The 18,487-nt window shown below is 53.6% G+C and overlaps 1 protein-coding gene across 1 annotated transcript; it reads right to left on the bottom strand.

Moving 5' to 3' along the window:
• Nucleotides 1-777: 777 nt before the first annotated feature.
• Nucleotides 778-7,973, bottom strand: TSC22D3 (TSC22 domain family member 3). The gene is made up of 3 exons (XM_087727190.1): nt 7,493-7,973; nt 2,228-2,279; nt 778-1,792 (listed from the first exon to the last, which is right to left on the bottom strand). The coding sequence occupies exons 1-3, from the start codon at nt 7,783-7,785 to the stop codon at nt 1,526-1,528; spliced, it is 612 nt and encodes a 203-aa protein (XP_087583316.1). The 5' UTR covers nt 7,786-7,973; the 3' UTR covers nt 778-1,525.
• Between the last annotated feature and the right edge of the window lie 10,514 nt (nt 7,974-18,487).

Raw genomic sequence — 18,487 nt, 5'->3', positions numbered from 1 at the left:
TCAGCTGACTGCAGTTCGGCTGTTCAAATCCCACCGGCTCAAGGTTGACTCAGCCTTCCATCCTTCCGAGGTGGGTAAAATGAGGACCCGGATTGTTGGGGGCAATATGCTGACTCTGTAAACCGCTTAGAGAGGACTGAAAGCCCTATGAAGCGGTATATAAGTCTAACTGCTATTGCTATCTTGTCCTGGGGAGTCCTATTATTATCTGTGTTTTTGCAGGGACTGAGGGGGGGCATCTCAGCTTGGGGCATCTCTGATCCAGCTGCTGCCTCGGTCCCACCTCACCCAACCCAAAATGGCAGCGGGCTGGTTACAGCAGCTTTGCAGCGGCGCATATCCAACTAATTCCACTGAGCAAGCCAAAACTGGGTTGAGCAAACCACAGTCACATTAATCATAGCCGTTTCCATGAATACAACTGCTTGCACGAATGCTGAAAGGTGGCTGCTGCTCTGCACCAGCCACCGAAATGTGTGCCAATTGTACATGCGCGGCACACGCAAACACAAGGTTTTCAAATGGGGAATGGGGCAAGCTGGGGCCTAATCAGGCAGATAGTCGTTGGGAGATTCTCCTAGTCACTGGAGAAACTGGTTTCTTCCCAGCCACACAAAGCTTGGTGGTAATGGGGAGATGGGAGAAAATTGGGATGCCTTTCCCAAGCGATGCTTCTATTGCTCCAATCCACAGCCCTCCCATGCTTGGTCCCACTGCCACTGTCTAACTACACATTTATGCACACCCCCACGGGAAAGACGACCAATTGGACAGGTGTATACAACAAAATTTATTGCGTTATCTCGCTATGCACCCATCCTCAGGGTGCACTACATAAGCAAGCTTCCCCACTCCAGGTGGGATGCGAGAGCCCACCTCGTCTAGCTCCCCCTGGTGATCCTCTTTTGGTGCCCATCAACAGATCCAGGGGCTGCAGGGAACATCGATAAAGTGTCCCCCCACACACAGGGGAGGGCTGTCGTCAGTATACAAAAGTCAGTGGACACACCCCAGCAGGAGAAGCCCCCTCCCTCCTGGCTTACAATACTCATTCTAGCTTGTCAGAAGCCTGCTCAGGCGGTCTGGGAGTGAGAGGGCCAGTGAGGCACAAGGGTGAAGCCTTGCCAGCCCACCAGGAGCTCCTGTTCCTATCCCAGGAGAGGTGGGGGGGGGGGCTGCCTTTCCTCTGCGCTGCTTGAAGAAAACCTCCAGCGGGGGTTCTTGTAAACCAGCTGTCTTTGCCCCCCCACCTTTAGCAGAGTCTCTCCTCTAGGGGGCGCTCTCGTGGGGAAGCCAACCCGGGGCCTCCTGCAGGAGCAGCCCCGGGGCCCATTAGCAACTCCAATACAGCCTTGCTCCTTTTTTTTCCTCTCTCGGGAGAGTCTCTGGGCCAACCCAAGGAAGGGGCCCGCAGGTGAAGGGCCCCCTCTGGAGTCCTCCAAAGGAGATGCCAGGAAACCACATTCGCTTGGAGATCAAGTTGTAAGAGTTCTGTGGCTCTGCCCACCCCATGGACAGAGCCACCTTACACCGCAGAGCTCGCCCTGTGTTGGGCCGGGGCAGCGGCCCCTTGGCTCGTCCTGGTAGACGTCTTCATCTCGGGGGTCCCTGGAGCCTCCAGGCAGGGCAGGTGGGAGCGGAACTTCTGCAGCTGCTCGGGGCTAGCCAGGTTCTTCAGCAAGTGGTTCTCCCGCTCCAGGCGGGAGTTCTTCTCGGCGAGTTCTTTGATCTGCTCCTTCAGCACTTCCACCTCCTCCCGCACCGCGAACATCAGGTGATTCTTAACCAGGTCCTGGAAAGGAGGAGGAGGAGGGACACAATCCCCGGTGAGTAAACACCAGTCCAGCTTCTGCGCCAGGTCCGCCCACCGCCGCGGCGCTGCCAGACAAAGAGCCCGGAGCGGGCCTCGACGGCTCGAGTCCCTCCCGAAAGCGCCGGGATTCTTGCATCAGAGCGCGCGCCCGCGAGAGCCGCGGCGGGTCTGCAAGAAGCCCCCCACCCCACCCTCCGGGAAGAGGGGAGGCCCGTCTCCTCTCGCTAGCCCTACAATTAGCCTCCCTCCCCAAACTGAAAGGCTGGAGCTTCTCCGCATCTGCTCCGTTGACTTCCTCCCTGCGGAGCCCCGTTTCTCTCGGGGCAGAGCGAAGGGAGCGCGGCGCCCCCCAAGCCTCCACCAAGGCGTGTCCTGGCCGCCCCTTCTTCCACCCCACCCTCCCGAGACACTCACCATGGCCTGCTCGATCTTGTTGTCGATGGCGACCACACTGGCCCCGGACGCGCTGCAAGAAACAAGAGAAGAGCGCCGCCGTCAGCATCCCGGACAGACGGGCCTGCCCGGCTCCCCCGCTTCCCCAGCCCCGACAGCTCCTCTCTCTCTCTCTCTCTCTCTACCTGTTGTCTAGCTTGACCGACACCACGTCCGCCCCCAGTAAGGAGGAGAAGAAGGAGATGGAGAAGTTGTGCAGCTGGTAGACAGCCACCTCCATCGGGAGCGGGTAGAGGCCTGTGCTCATGGCGGGGGAACGAGCGCGCGGAGAGCCCGAGGGAAGAGGACGGACCAACAACACAACAACGCCGCGACGGGGGGAGAAAGAGCTGCGGCTATTTCGGCACCCGCCCGCCTTATATAGGGCGGCGCTCCCCACGTCACATGGGCTCAGAGGTGCTATGCAAATGAGGCCACGCCCTCCTGCCGGGACCGCGCGCAGCTGCGCCCGGGGGCTTGGCTGCGATCCAGACGCTCCGGCCCCGCCCCGCATTCGCCAGCCCCCCCCCCCCCCACCCCCGCCGGAGAGACGCGCAGCTCTTTCCAGCTGCATCAGCCGCGGGGGAGCTGCAGTCCCCGGCGCAAGTGAGGGGGGGGCGGCTGCAAATTGGGGGCCAAAGCATCTGTGGGGCACCCGGTTGAAGACCCTGCTTGGCGCTAAGCTGCCCCGCGACGTTAGCGGAAGCAGCGCTGCTTCCCTTTTCCCGTTTCTGCGGCTGCAGACCGGGCCCCGCTTGGCCTTAGTCCAGGAAAGCGGAGAGCTTCTTTTGCAGGGCCGGAATGGGGTGGGGGGCGCAAGATGGCTTCAGCCTCCTCCCGTGTGGACTAGGGAGGCATGTCCCGCGCTTGCAGGAGGCCCTACGGGAGAACGCAGCTCTCCTCCCCTCCGCAAAGGGAAGACCCGCTTATCCACCCCTCCCGGATTCCCACGTCCGACCTCTTGCAAAGCCCTGGCAACCGCTGCCGCCGCCCCCCCCCCGCTGCCCCCTTTAACCTGCCTTGGCTGCTAGCAAAGTCGTTGCAAAAATGGAGGCTTGAGTCAGAAATGCAAAGCGTTGCTCAAGCGCAGCAGGGAATTAGGTCGAGGTTGGCAGTTATGTAAGAAGCCACCCAAACATGTTGTTGTTGCGACTGGGCGAGGGCAGAGGGCGGGGGTGAGCCAAGCAGCAGCGCTCTGATCCGTGAGGGAGACCTGTGCGCCCCCTCCCACCTCTGCCTGCAGGAAGAGAGAGCTCCCCCTGGCTCTGTGGGTCTTCAAAAACTTGTCTTCTCCCTTACAGCCGCCTCCTGGCTCAGGAAGCAGCAGTGGGCAGGTGCAAAGGGGAAGGGAGCCCCCCCCCCCAGGCAGGCCACCCTCGGATGTGTGGGGGGGTGTGCATGGCAGCAGGCACAGCTGCCTCTTTCCTTTGGCACTGCAAGAGGAACTAAGGGGGCAGGTGAACAGACCAAGGCCTTTGAGTTCTCTGCAGGGCAGGACACCCCTCCTCCCGGGGTGGGCATCTGTGCTCGGTGGCCTCTGGCAGTGAAGGGGCAGCTCCAGGGAGGTGGGGGGGGGCGAGGTGATTTTCCAGGGGGAAGCAGCGGCTGTGTGCCAACCGTTATCAAACCAGCCTCTCTTCCCCCGCTTGTCTCAGAGCGAGGACTTGCTGGCGGGCTCCGTTTCCAGCTGCTCGGCGACCACTCCCTTTGATGGAGGCCTTGGCAGAACTCCCAGTCCTGGGCTTACTGGCACGCCAGCGCATGGCCTGGGCGGGGCATGCAGCACATGGCTGCCTTGTGCTCGCGCTCTCCACAGTCTGGGAACCAGAAGGGATCCCCTTCCGCCTCCACACTGTTCAGGCTACGAAGGGGGGGCAGCAGGCCCACCCTCTTTTCTCCTGGACCCCTGCAACTAGGTTACCTAAAAGGAAGCTACTCCCTCAGGAGTAGGAGGTGGGGCAGGGGGAGTCCCTGTTTCAATCCTGTTCCTTCCAAGGATCGAAAATGAGACTCTTAGAAAGGGCAAAAAGAGCTCAAAGGGGGCTACCTAGGGAGCATTGCACATATGCTGCCCGGGAAGCGTTTAACACCCCCCCCCCCCATTGCTAAACTGCTGAATGGGACCTACTGACTGAGCTACACTATCTTGTCAGCAAAGGTGTAGTCTTAAAGGTTTGTTTTCAAATCAGAGCACTGGACATCTTCCCAGGTGTTGTTGTTTACACTGGAAGTTTATTGGTACCACTTGAATACACCTGGATGGTGGCACATTTTGGCTGGTGGGTTTCTGCAGCCCCCTTCCTGGTGCCTGGAAGATCTGTGCAGCTTCAGGGCAGGAGTGGGGGGGGGGAGCACATCCCTGGAGGAGGCTAGCCGCCCCTTCATGGGAGTTCCTGAAGGGGAAATATAAAGGCCGGGAAGGAAAGGGGCCCCCCACAAGAGAAGTGGGACTGTGCTTCTGTTGTCTGCATTCACACACACAATCGCATGCTGCTCACCCTCGTAATGCACCCTCAGCCACAAATCATCGCTTGCCAATCAGATGATCTGGCTTAGCATAGGATGGGACTGCGAATCCAGGCTCTGGATGGGATCAGCACTCCCTGACTTTCAGCCACTCTTTGGGGCTCAGAACTGGCTTATGCAGAAGAGCGCCCCACGTTTTGATGAGCTTCTCGTCCTGGATCATATCACAACGCAGAGTTTGTGGTGGTGGGGAAAATTCTCCCTTAGCAGCTACCAGCCCTTGGCTGCTCTATCTGCTGGCCCACTAAACTGGCTGTGAAATAAGGAGAGCATTAGGGGGGTGGGGGGGCTCCTGGGGAGCAACGAGAAATGGTCCTCTCTGTCCAGGCAGCTGGCAGGCCTAGAAGTTGCCAACTTCCCTGGGGACAGAGCAGCAACAGCATTGTGAGTTGTGGGGCACTGGTGTTGGAACCATGTTGGAAAAGGGCCTGAGGAAAATGCCCACCTCCCCGCTGCTCGCCCCTTGCAACGAGCCAAGATTTGTAAAAACTACTTTTCTGTACTATCTTTTGGCCGGCCTCCCACCTCCCCAAATCCTAGGCCATCCCAGCTTCTTCCCTAGGAAGTAGCCGGCATTCACTTCTGCTTCTGCTTGACTTTTAAGCTCAACTGGCATCCATAAAGGGCTCCATGCTTCCATGCACGTATCCAAAGGCACGGAGCTTTTGCTGTTTTGCTTCCCCCCTGAAATCCATGTGGGCTCCATGTGGAATCAGCATTCCCATTTCGATGAGCCCCCATCCTGGAGGCTTCAGGGATGAATGGGTGATGAACACAAGGCCAGCTCCTCCTAATGGCTCACCAGCTGAGTGGTCCCTTCTCTGGCACCGCTGGTCCCATTCCAGTTAAACCTGCTTTGTGGGTACCATGGTGATGGGCTCTTCATTCAGCTGAGGGGATACTGCAGAGTCCTGTCCCTTTGGAATAATGTGGGCCCCGGGAGTGGTGCTCACCGCCCCTCCCAGCACAGTCCAGGCAAGAGAGCTGGATGGAGAGGGAACGTGGGAGATGCATCTTCCAGTTGGGTGCCCAGTAGAAGAAGCAACACAGATGGCCATGTATTTCCCCATGTGGAAGTCCAATTGCCTTGAGCCAGGTACCAGTTAAGGCCACCGTTACCTTCCCCAAAAGTAGCTATGCCCGTTGTGCTAACGCCTGCAACACACTCTCCCATCTCACATCTGGACGCCTGCCATCCTCACAGTCCCTGACCGAGAAAAGTGGATAGGACAACTCAATGCTCCCAAACACACCGCTCCCTCTGAAGGGAGCAAGCAACTGTCCTGTCCACCTCCATCGCAACCACGGAACTTCCACGCCCCTTGACTGCAAAGCCTCTGCCCATCTCCAACTCCCCATCTCCCTTTGATCCAATTCGGCCCTGGTAGTTGTCGTCGTCCTCAGCGGTACCTGAGGGGTTCAAAGGAGCCCAGTCAGGGGTTGCCACCAAACCAGCAGAGGTTCTAAGCCTCTGAAACGGAACCACCTGTTCTGGCCCAATTTCCCGAAGCACTGCTTGGTGCAGGGAGAGACTCTGGGCGCTGCTTAGGGAAACGGGACCAGAAGGCCGAGCAGAGACCGAATGCAGCCAAGCTCCATGAGACAATGAACCCAGGAGCCGTACCTCTGGCCTGAAGGTCTGCGGACAGCTGGGTCTCTCCAGAATTGGCAGCCCTTCCCCCTCTGCAGGGACCTTCTCCCTTGCACGCCCTAGAAAGGGCAAAAGAAGGGGGGTGGCACATTTTCCTGCCAGGTCCAATGGTTGCACATTTGGGAGGAAAAGTTGCCAGGATCTTCTCAGGCAAAGCAGAGGAAGCAGGAGAGGCCCTGCTCACCTGAGCAGCCCCCCACACAAACAAACACAACCGCTGGCCGACAAGCTCATCCCAGGACACTCCCTGTGCCCGCCTGCCAGCACAATCCCTGGCCGGCCCATGCGATCAATGGAGGGGGGTGGGCAATGCATCAGCTCTCAGAGGAAACACCTGAGAATTCTCAGGTGCCCTGAGGGTTTGAGGGAGACTGACCCCCAATTGGGGGTGGGGGTGGGGTGCTTGAGGCAGAGGGGCAGCCCGACTGGAGCCTGTCCTCTGCCATTTCCTTCACCCCATCTGCTCCTGGCAGACCAGAGGGAGGGAGCCTCGCCCAGCCTGCCAGGCGCACCCTGTCACGAGACGACCTGCCTCCCCCGCAGTAGGCAACCAACACAGGACCTGCAGAGATGCCCCCCTTTTTTTCCTGGGAAAAAGGCCCTGCCCACTTCTCTGCAATGATGCCCAAGGCGGGACTGTCTCTGGTCAGTCACAAGCCGCCCGCAGGCGCTCCCAGGGCAAAGTCCTCTCGGACACCTGCCAGGTTCAACTTAAGCTCCCGCCTGGGATCATCGGGCCGTTTCTTCCCCTTGCACAGGCTGATAGAGATGGGGAGACCGGCCTATTCTCAGCGCCCCTGGCTGCCCACGGGTGGTAGGCCCGGAGCCCGGGCAACGCCGGCCCCTGTGCCCTCCCCCTCCTCACCCAGGCTGCATTTGCAGGGCAAGCGAATAGGGAGAAGTCCTGCGCGGGGCCCCAGCGAGGAAGCCGTCAAAAAGGACGCAGAGGTCTGCACGGCTCTCCCCCACCAACCCATTTGCCATCGTTCCCCCCTCCCCGGGCAAACAGCCCCCCACACACAGCCGCCGCTGCCCCGACAATCCCCTCCCCGGCAGCCGCCCCCGCTCACCTGTGGAAGAAGAGCAGGATGGAGAGCAGCGTCTGGTCGACGTTCCGGTTGCAGATCCCGCGGCTGAGCAGGTAGCGGGGATCGCGCACCACGGGCTCCAGGGAGCCCTGCCGCATGAGGCGCCTCAGCTCGGACGCCGCGCCGAAGCTCTGGCACGCCAGCTGCTCCCGCAGCTGGAAGAGGGGGCTCAGGTTGCGGTTGTAGCCCAGGGGCCCGTTGGCCAGGTCCAGGCAGCAGCTGCAGCAGTCCAGCCCCACCGGCGAGCGGAGCTCCTTCAGGGGGGAGTTCGACATTCCGGTCGCGAAGCTGGCGGCGCGGAAAGCTTGGGCGGCGCTCGGGGGCAACACCTTCTGGCCAGGTGTGTGTGTGTGCGTGGGGGGGGTCCGCCTCTGCCCCGCGGCCTCGGCTACGTGCTGGATCGGTCGGGACCTCGCCGCTCCCGCTGCGCTCGCCTTCGCGTTCCTCTCTGGACTGTTAGGTCAGCGCTCTCAACCCCCCTCCCTCCCCCCGCCTTTGCCTCCCTTCCTCTCCCGGTCCGCCTCCTTCCTTCGGCGCCGGCCCGGATTGGGGAACGCTGCTCGGTCACCGCCCCCGGGCGTCTTCAGCCGACGCAAGGTCGGTCTGCGGGGCGGAGCCTCCACAGCGACGGGGGGGGGGGGAGGAGCGTTGGAGGGAGGAGGTGGGCAGCGGTGCGCGCTCCGTCTGCTCCTGCCAGTCCCGGGCGGGCGGGCGGCTGCGAAGGCTTGGTTGGCCAGCCGGGCGTCTCTCATCTTAACTGATCCCCGATTGCTTTCGGCCCCCGGTGCCCGTCCCCCCCCCGCCAGGTTTAGGAGAGGAGCGCTTGCTGCTGGGAGCTGGGATGAGCGGGTGGTGCCCACAAGCAGGCAGGGAGCCCTTGGGAGGCTCACCTGTCCTTAGGACTCTGGCATTCAGAGACCCTGGCCACGGGGGGGGGGGAGGAAGGGGCACCGCAGCTCACGTGCTTGGATATGCGTCAGAATATCCCCCCCACCCACTCACACACACATAGGCAAATTTCGACATCCCCTCCGGTGACCCGCCCAAGCTCAGTGGGGAGAGGCAGGGCGATGGTTGCCAGACTTCACGGGAGATGCCTACGGCGGCCTCTTCCTCTTCTAAGGCAGGGGTGTCCAAACTTGGGAACTTTAAGACCTGTGGACTTCAACTCCCAGAATTCCACAGACAGCATAGCTTACTCTCTTGTAATCCCTTCCTCTGCAATCTCTCCACTTAGAAATCAGAGGTCTTCAAACTAGGCGACTTTAAGGCTTGTGGACTTCAACTCCCAGAATTCCCCAGCCAGCATAATTTACTCTCTTGTAATCCCTTCCTCTGCAATCTCTCCACTTAGAAATCAGAGGTCTTCAAACTTGGCAACTTTAAGGCTTGTGGACTTCAACTCCCAGAATTCCCCAGGCAGCATAATTTACTCTCTTGTAATCCCTTCCTCTGCAATCTCTCCATTTTACATCAGAGGTCTTCAAACTGGGGAACTTTAAGACTTGCGGACTTCAACTCCCAGAATTCCTGGGAGTTGAAGTCCACAAGTCTTAAAAGTTCCCAAGTTTGGACACTCCTGTTCTAAGGTGAAGCCTGCTGGGGCATGCAAGTCCCTGCAAGGGTTTCTGCTGTTTGCACTTGGCTTCCCTGGAATCCTAGCCCTGCTTCCCTGGCTCACGGTTGCTCCCTCCATGTCCAGCAGGGGGCCCTCAAGCCCCGAGTCCCAGCCTGGTTCCTTTGCCCAAACTGCAGCTAGCAGCTCAGAGGCAGCCTTGGGGGAGTCCCTCCCCCCCCCGCAGCCCAGGGGTGAAATTCAGCCGGTTCTGACAAGTTCTGGAGAACCGGTAGCGGAAATTTTCAGTAGTTGGTAGAACCGGCAAATGCCACCTCCGGCTTGCCCCAGAGTGGGTTGGGAATTTTGCAGTATCCTTCCCCTGCCACACCCACCAAGCCATGTCCACAGAACCTGTGGAATAATTTTTGAAATTTCACCACTGCCCCAGCCTATGCCTTTGCTGTCCCCACTTCCTGCCCTCCAGCAAAACGGTTCCACCACAAAACTGCGGTCGACTAACGCGCGCTCGACGAAACCGCGTACCTGACGTCATCACAGTGCGACGAAAAAAGCACGCTGTGAGCGGTAAAGCTAAAATTAACGCGTAAACCTAAACCTAACCCCCCCAAACCTAACCCTAAACCTAACCCTAACCCTAACCCTAACCCTAACCCTAACCCTTAACCTAACCCTAAACCTAACCCTAAACCTAACCCTTAACCTAACGCTAAACCTAACGCTAACCCTTAACCTAACCCTAACCCTAACGCTTAACCTAACCCTAAACCTAACCCTAACCCTTAACCTAACCCTAACCCTAACCCTAACCCTAAACCTAACCCTTACCTTAACGTGAATCGGCTTGCTTTAAAAGCGCTTTTTAAAGCGCCCTTTTTTCTCTGCGGTCGTTGTTGTCGCGCTGCTGATGACGTCAGCGACACGCTTTAATCGGGCGCGCTTTAGTGGACCGCGGTTTTGTCGTGCCACGCAGCAAAACTGGAGGAAAACCAAGGAGGAATATTTGTAAACATGGGGAATATTTGCTCTACATGGGGCTGCCCCTGAAAAGTGTTCGGAGACTACAATTAGTCCAGAATGCAGCCGCGCGAGTGATACTGGGTGTACCTAGGTACACCCGCATTAGACCTATCCTCCGCGAGCTGCACTGGCTTCCTATTGGTCTCCGAGCACGATTCAAGGTGCTGGTTATCACCTTTAAAGCCCTACATGGCTTAGGACCCAGATATCTTCGAGACCGTCTTCTGCCGCATACCTCCCTAAGACCGATAAGATCACACAGGATAGGCCTTCTCTGTTGCCACTCTGGCCCTGTGGAATGAGCTACCCCCAGAGATCCGGACCCTACCCACCCTCACGGCCTTCCGAAAAGCTATTAAGACCTGGCTATTACGGCAGGCCTGGGGCTGTTGACCTCTGGATTGAGGTCCAGCCCCGCTTAGATTGGGTGCATGTTGTGTCTTTTAAAATTTGTCCTGTTTTATCTGTTTTTAATTTCTTTTAATTTCTGTTGCTCCGGGATTGGGCGGCCTATAAATTTAATAAACAGTTAACAGTAACAGTTAACAATGGACTTGGAAGTTAATTTTAAGAAAGTTATAACCAGATGGCCTACAAAGGATGTGGAGAAAGAGAGACATCGGCTGTACTGGATAAGACCGAGATCGAACTGAATGTGGATTTTAAAACGATGAGCCAACAACGATCAGGAAAATATGCTTATGTTAGATATTCAAAGGATGCCGATTGACGTGTTAATAATTAAAAGGGACATATGAATAACAAACTAGAAGAGTGATTTGGATAATGTTTCCCTACTGGATTTATATATATAAAAAAAAGATATGTAGTTATCTCTGCTAACCTTTAATGGACTTTGGCTGTACCAGGAACGATGTATTAGGGGTCTGTTTACGATTAAGAGATGAGAATGGAAAGAAAGGGGTTTGCTGCATTTTCAGAGAAGATTATGCTACAAAAATTGTTTCCATTTGTTGTGATAAGAGGGAAGTTACTTCTTTATGCTTCCTTTTTCCTCTCCTGTTTTCTGCACCTTTTCTTTTTATTCCGAGATAGTTTTTTTTAATCTGTTAAATTGTAATTTTACTTGGGGGGGGGGGATCTGGGTTACTTCCAGCACAGATGCTGGCCCTGCTTTAGCGTTCTCTGCCTTGCTCAGCTGCCTCTCCTGGCTGCCAGGGGGCAGCAGTGCAGAGCGGGCGAGAACCAAGTGGGTTTTGGAGATGCAGCTTTCTCAAACGCAGAGAACCACCCAGGTGAGACCTGAAATAAAACCACTCCTTTAACCTTTGTTCTGGACACTGCATGCAGAAGGCAGTCCCCTTCTTGGAAAACAAACAGAAGGGAACAAACTCTTCCTTTGGCCCAGGGTTAAAAAGGGTTACCAAGCCAAGGTGGAACACAGAATCGGAGTTGGAGGGCATCTCTGGTATCGCCCCTCCAGCCTGTTTTTGTTTCTTTTTTCTTTTTAAAGATTTTTATTAACAAACATGTAAAATATACACACACACACACAATTAGACATACACCACATTTATACAATACAGTGTGAACAGGAACTTCCTGTTTTTTATATTAGCAATCATCAATCGATATTGATGATTGTTCCATCCGAGTTCCATCTGCCAGTCAGTGTCGACTGGCAACTACGCGGAGGAGAGCCTTCTCGGTAGTAGCCCCGACCCTTTGGAACGATCTCCCCGTGGAGATTCGTACCCTCACCACCCTCCAGACCTTCCGCACAGCCCTCAAAATCTGGCTATCCCGTCAGGCCTGGGGTTAAAGAATGTAACTCACCCCCACCCGAATGGTATGAATGTTGTGCTTTTAATTATGTATTGCTCTTATGTGTTATTGTTTGTATCGCCCTCCCCATGAGTTGTGAGCCGCCCTGAGTCCCCCCAGGGAAAAGGGCGGCCTATAAATAAATTTTCAAATACTCAAATACTCAAATATCGCTCACCTTATATTATTTCCCCTTCTATCGTATTTCATTTAGATTTCACCATTCTTAACCCTCTTATTTTACTCATATAACAGTTCCATACAAGGAAAACCGGTACAAAATGTTTTACAGATGGCACCTGGCACCATCAAGGTTAGCTAAAATCTCAACAAATACCTCCCCAAAATTCTGGAAATGCGAATAAATACACGGAACATATTATCATTTATGGTGGACCTGTGAGGAGGCAACAATTTTTTTGGAAAAGGATCAAAAATTGGCTGGAGGCAATAACGGGGGTTAAAATAGAATGGAAACCTGAAGTTTTTTTTTATTAGGAATTATGTCGGTGAAATACAAAAAAGAAATCCAGTATTTAATACTACATATACTTACAGCGCCAAGGATTGCCTTTGCCCAGAAATGGAAAAACAAACTAACCCCAAATGAAGATGAAATAATAAGAAAGATTATGGACTGTGCCGAAATGGATAAACTAACTAAAGAAATCCAGGGAAAGGAAGAATCAGAATTCTACCAGATATGGGATAAATAGTATAGGTGGATGGAGGAAAGAAACAAAAATCAATGAAAGAATATAACAACACTCAATAATAGTTCTTTTTTCTTTTTATTGAAAATTTTAAAAAAGCTTTTACAAATATTTACCTCCCCTCCCACACTCTCCCCACCTGAACCCTGCCCCCACAACCTTTCCCCCCCCCCTACTTCCCAGAGCAAATACAGGGTATAAATCTTTAACAAACATATTCTAAAATAAACTAACAGAAAGTTAGTATCATCTTTCATTTGTGCTTTAACTCCTCTTTTGTTAGGCTAACTCTAAACAGATTATCTCGTTCCTCGTTTTTTCAGTCATAAACTATCTGGAATTTCTTAGTCCCGTATTTATTTTGAATATAGTCAATCCATCTTCTCCACTCCAGTTTATATTTCTCATCTGAGTGATCCTTAAGATATGCTGATATTTTAGCCATCTCTGCTAAGTTTGTTACTTTTAACGTCCATTCTTGAATTGTAGGCAAATCTTCCTTCTTCCAGTATTGCGCCACCAACAGTCTTGCTGCCGTTATTAAGTACAAAATCAAGTTAGTCTCTATAACAGAACAATCAGTAGTTATACCTAACAGGAATAACTGAGGGGTAAACTTCATCCTCTTTTTAAAAATATTTTGCATAATCCACCATATTTTTTATCCAGAATGCTTTAACCTTTTTATAAGTCCACCATATATGGTAATATGTAGCATCAACACAATCACATCGCCAGCATTTAGGTTGTAAACTCGGATGCAGGCAAGCCAGTTTTTTAGGATCTAAATGCCATCTATAAAACATCTTATAAAAATTGTCTCTTAGATTTTGGGCCTCAGCCTGTTTTTGAAAACATCCAGTGATGAAGCCCCCATAAGGCCAGGAGGCAAGAGGATCTCACTGTGGGGAAACTTCTCCCTTCTTCTCGGTGGTCTCTCTCTTTGGCCAGCTTTCGTCCACGGCTTCTCCTCCTCCTGCCCTCTGATGCCCTGCAGAATAAGCCCATCCCCTCTTTTGAGAGCCAGCGTGGGGTAGACAAGAGAGGCAGAGGGAGGCTCTGGTTCAAATCACTGAGTGATGCAGGGGAAAAAAACGAAGCGTAAAGCGTTGTTCACGCTGTTTTGAGCTTTTGGAGAAGCGGGATGGAAATCAGAAAAGATATATTGGCATTTGGCAACATGCCTGCTTCTGCTTCTTAGAGCATGCGTGACTCAGGGGCGAATCTCGAAACATCTCTTGCATTGGCACCCTTCTCTTTTTGAGGGGAAGCGTTGGAGATGGTCCAACCCTTGTGGTGAGAGACAGAGGGAGAGGTCCCATCCTTTGGACCCTGATGGATCCCTCGGCCCGTCATGATATACCGTATTTTTTGGAGTATAAGACACTCCGAAGTATAAGACGCACCTAGCTTTGGGGGAGGAAAACAACGGAAAAATATCTGCCTTCGCCTCCCAGCAATTTGCCTCCTTGCAAACAGACAGCAAACAGCACAGGCAATATACACTGTTTGTAGTGTTACATTTCAAATGCTGTTAAAATGGACGTGGCTTTCTGGAAATAGAGTTATTCTCTGCTATTTAAAAGAAGACACAATAGCACTGGGCCTCTTCAGATCGAGCATTTATTTTAAAAAGCTTCTTCGTTTTCTTAAGCTGTCTAGAACAATAATAATTGCTTTTAGTCTTTAATCTTTAGTCTTTAAAAAATAAGTCTAATAATTTGAACATTCTATAGGCATTTATAGTTATTAACTTACCTCCTTGCAGAACACAAACAGCCTGATTAGCATAAGGGAAAAAAATACCAGCATTTTGCCTCCAGGAGCAAACAGCAAGTTTCACTTTCGGTTTAAAGTGAAAGTTAAAATCATCATCATCATCTGTTTCAGGCTATGGGGATTGCTCTAGCCCATTTGCTGGCTGGGGAATTCTGGGAGTTGAAGTCCGGACATCTTCAAGTTGCCAAAGTTGAGAAACACTGCTCTAGCCTATTGCAGCCTCCACAAGCCCCATTTTCCCCCTTTGCTGCAAGGAGGTAAATCGCTAGAAGGCAGAGGCCAAAAGGTGGGGGGCCGGTGGGTGGGTGGGGCTACATTCAGTGTATAAGACGCAGCCAAATTTTCATCCCCTTTTAAGGGGGGGGAAGGTGCGTCTTATACTCCGAAAAATATGGTAATCGACTGGCATCTTCTGGGCCCCCTGCAAGGTTGGGGCTGGAGGTATTGTTCCCCAACAGGGACAGTGGTGACAGCTCTGGTTATTTACCCAGCTGATATAGTTGTGTCTCTTTTTGGATAGAGATCTTTAGTTGAGAGACCGCCTGCTGCCAATTACCGCCCAAAGACCTATCAGATCCCACAGACTAGGCCTCCTCCAAATTCCATCTGCCGGCCAATGCCGATTGTCGACCACCCAGAGGAGGGCCTTTTCTGTGGCAGCTCCGGCCCTCTGGAACGATCTCCCCGTGGAGATCCGGACCCTCTCCACCCTTCAGGCTTTCCGCAAAGCCGTCAAAACCTGGCTGTTCCAACAGGCCTGGGGCTGATGAGTTCCCATCCCCACTCGAATTGTGTGGCTGTTGACTGCTTTTAAATTGTTTCAGTATTTTGTTTCTCTGTTTTTATTGCTTTTTGTCTGTATCATTCCCTTCCCCTTCGGTTTGTTAGCCGCCCTGAGTCCCTCCGGGAATAGGGCGGCATACAAGTCTAATAAACCTTGAAACAGGAGGGAAGGAAGGAGAGAAGAAAGGAGGGAAGGAAGGAGGGAAGGAAGGAGAGAAGGAGAGAAGAAAGGAGGGAAGGAAGGAGGGAATGTAGGAGAGAAGGAAGGGGGGAAGGTAGGAGGAAAGGAAAGGGGAAAGGAAGGAGAGGAGGAGAGAAGAAAGGAGGGAAGGAGGGAAGGAAGGAAGCAGGGAAGGAGGAGGGAAGGAGAGAAGGAAAGAAAGGGGGGAGGGAAGGAGGGAAGGGGGAAGGAGGGAGGGAAGGAAGGAGGGAAGGAAGGAGAGTAGGAGAGAAGAAAGGAGGGAAGGAAGGAGGGAAGGAAGAAGAAGTAGGAATGTTGTAAGATAAGATGGAGTTATGGGATGGTAAGAAAGTAATCTCAAGTATTTAATTTTTAAAAAAAAAAAAAACCTTGAAACCTTGACAGGAGGGGAAAGAAGGGCTGAAGCATTGGCCACCCATTGTGGGGCCTCCCAGGACCCTTCCAGATGGCTTCATATTGCTGTGCAGTTGCTGGGAGGGGTCATCCATAAACTGAGGGGTGGGTCTCCTGCGACAACTGAAGGTGAAGGCAGATGCTGGTGGTGGTGGCTGGAGATGGAGGCCCCAAATATGGGGGAAGCCTAGTGACCGGCAACAGAGGGCGTGGCAAGAACCCGACTTACCAGCAGCTGATGGTCATTATTCCACATTCATTTATTTGTATCCTCCCTTTTTAATTTTTTTAAAAATAAATAATCCAAAGTGGGGAAACATATCCAGCACATCTTCCTCCTTCTCTTCGCCCCCCTCACCCTGTGAGTTGTAAAGGCCCCCTTTGGCGTCTCTCAGCACCAGGAGTTCCCCCCCTTGAACATTGTGGTGGCTGCTGTGGGAGTTGAGCATTGCTTGCCACATAGGCCTGGCAGCTGAAAAACGGGAGAGGGCAGGAAGGGCCCTGGGCTTGCTGCTCCCAGCTCATCTTGCCCTGGGCATTCCTGTGCAGACCAGGCCCCCCCTTGGGGGGAAAGCAAGAGATGGGCGGAAGGGGCATTTCAGGAGCAACCTGGCAGGGCAAGAGAAGAGCCAGGGCAACTCACAGGAGGCTCCTCTCTGATGTTGGAGGGAGGACTGAGACTTGCTTCAGAAGAGCGGGCTCAGCTGTGAAGGCTATCTCGCTCTGGTGCCAGCTGTCACCAGACGTGCCAGCTCTTCCTGGTACTGCGGGCTGCTTGTCCGAGGCAAAGGCTCCAAGACAATTGACCATTCTCTAAAGCTGGCCTCTGACCAGCAGCAGGAGGAGGAGGAGGCCCAGTCCCTCCTGCCCTCCAGACCTGATGTCCAGGGGGGTCAGGGAAAGGAGAAGGAAGAGCCATGTTGGTAGAAGAGGGCGTATCAGGGGCTGTTTGCAGCATCACCTTCAAAGGAGACCCTTTTCCTCCTGTCGGAAGGAGCCCTGGGCAAGGCATCCCACCGCTTGGCCTTCTCTCCAGCAGTGTTCCTTTCTGTCTTTGGCCCATGGCCGGCCAGCAACAAGATCAGAGCTGCCCTTCCCAGGAACCAGCAGGATAGTTCAGGACTCTCCTTACCTCCATTTCAGAGGTGGGTTCCTAGCGGTTCGCACCGGTTCAGTAGAACCGGTTCGTCAAATCTACCGAACCAGTTAGAAGAGGTTCCACCAGTGGAGCCGGAAAGCAGGCCACACCTACAGAAGAGGTTCCAAAATTTTTTGAAACCCACCACTGGAGGAGAGAGATACAGAGAGAGAGAGATACAGAGAGAGAGAGAGAGACAGACAGACAGACAGACAGACAGACACAGAGCGAGAATCACATAGAGAGACACGGAGGGAGGGAGGGAGGGAGGGAGGGAGAGAGAGGCAAAGAGCCACACACACACAGAGACAGACAGACAGACGGGCAGACTCACACAGAGAGAGAAAGAGAAGGAGAAAGAAAGGAAGAAAGAAAAAAAGAAAGAAAAAGAGAGAGATGAAAGAAAAAAGAAAAAAAGGGACAGAGAAACAAAAGGAAGGAAAGAGAGAGAGAGAGAGACAGACAGACAGACACAGAGCGAGAATCACATAGAGAGACAAGGAGGGAGGGAGGGAGAGAGAGGCAAAGAACCACAGACAGACAGACAGACAGACAGACTCACACAGAGAGAGAAAGAGAAGGAGAAAGAAAGGAAGAAAGAAAAAAAGAAAGAAAAAGAGAGAGATGAAAGAAAAAAGAAAAAAGGGACAGATAGACAAAATGAAGGAAAGAGAGAGAGAGAGAGAGAGAGAGAACACATGGCTGGCAAGCCACTCCCACCAGGTCACATGGCCAGCAAGCCACTCCCACAAAGGAGGCCACACCCACAGAGTAGGTTGGAAACTTTTTTGAAACCCACCACCGCTCCACTTCCCCAAGGTTTGGGGAGAGAGAATTCACTGCCACCTGGTCTCTGCTGTGGAAAGGAAATGTGGCCCGGAGGAGCTCAGAGCCACATCAGGCCCCCACCCAGCCTGGAGCCACAGTCTCACCACCACCCCGCGGGGCAGAAATCAACCAGCTTCGAGGCTGCAAGGAGGTGGCACCTACAGAAGCCAGTTTCAGAAGTGGCAACCCCAAATGTCCCCAAGCTGGGAGGAGTTTCCAGCCCATTGGGAGTGGGGGGGGGCAGCGCTCCCATTTGGCTCCTGGTCTAGTGGCACTCCTTGCCACTTGGCCAGTGGGAGTCTTTTACCCATTGAAAAAAAAAACACCACGACTTGAAATAAAATCCCCACGGCACTTTATTTCTATAGGAAAAGCAGAGGGGTTTTTAAAACGGCATTGTTTTCAAAATCCCATTTGGTCCCTGCAGACAGGGAAGCGTTTCTACGTGGCAAATCCCGCAGGCAGACAAGCTACAGCTTTCTCAAGGTGATGGGCGGGAAGCTGCTCTCGTCTGCCGGATGCTCCACTCCTGGGAAAACCATGCTCGCAAGTGGGAAGATACGTCTCCGGTCAACAAACTGGGAAGGAGCAGGGGAAAAAAACGTGGTGCAGCTCAGGTAGAGGCACCACGGGGAGATGGGGGAAAGAAAGGGCCAGCAGGCAGAGTTCAGGCGGGCCGCCAGGCCCAGACCTTTTCCCGCAGCCATTTCGGAAACATGCGGAAAGCGGAAGTGTTTTGGAGGATATTCTAGCCGGGCTC

This window comes from Thamnophis sirtalis, unplaced genomic scaffold (assembly GCF_051295495.1).
Source record: "Thamnophis sirtalis isolate CommonGarterSnake01/CBP01778 unplaced genomic scaffold, rThaSir2_p1.2 scaffold_13, whole genome shotgun sequence".
NCBI classification, from domain to species: Eukaryota; Metazoa; Chordata; class Lepidosauria; order Squamata; family Natricidae; genus Thamnophis; species Thamnophis sirtalis.
Note: the sequence above shows the minus strand (reverse complement) of the source record. Positions and strands in the feature narration are given on the sequence as shown.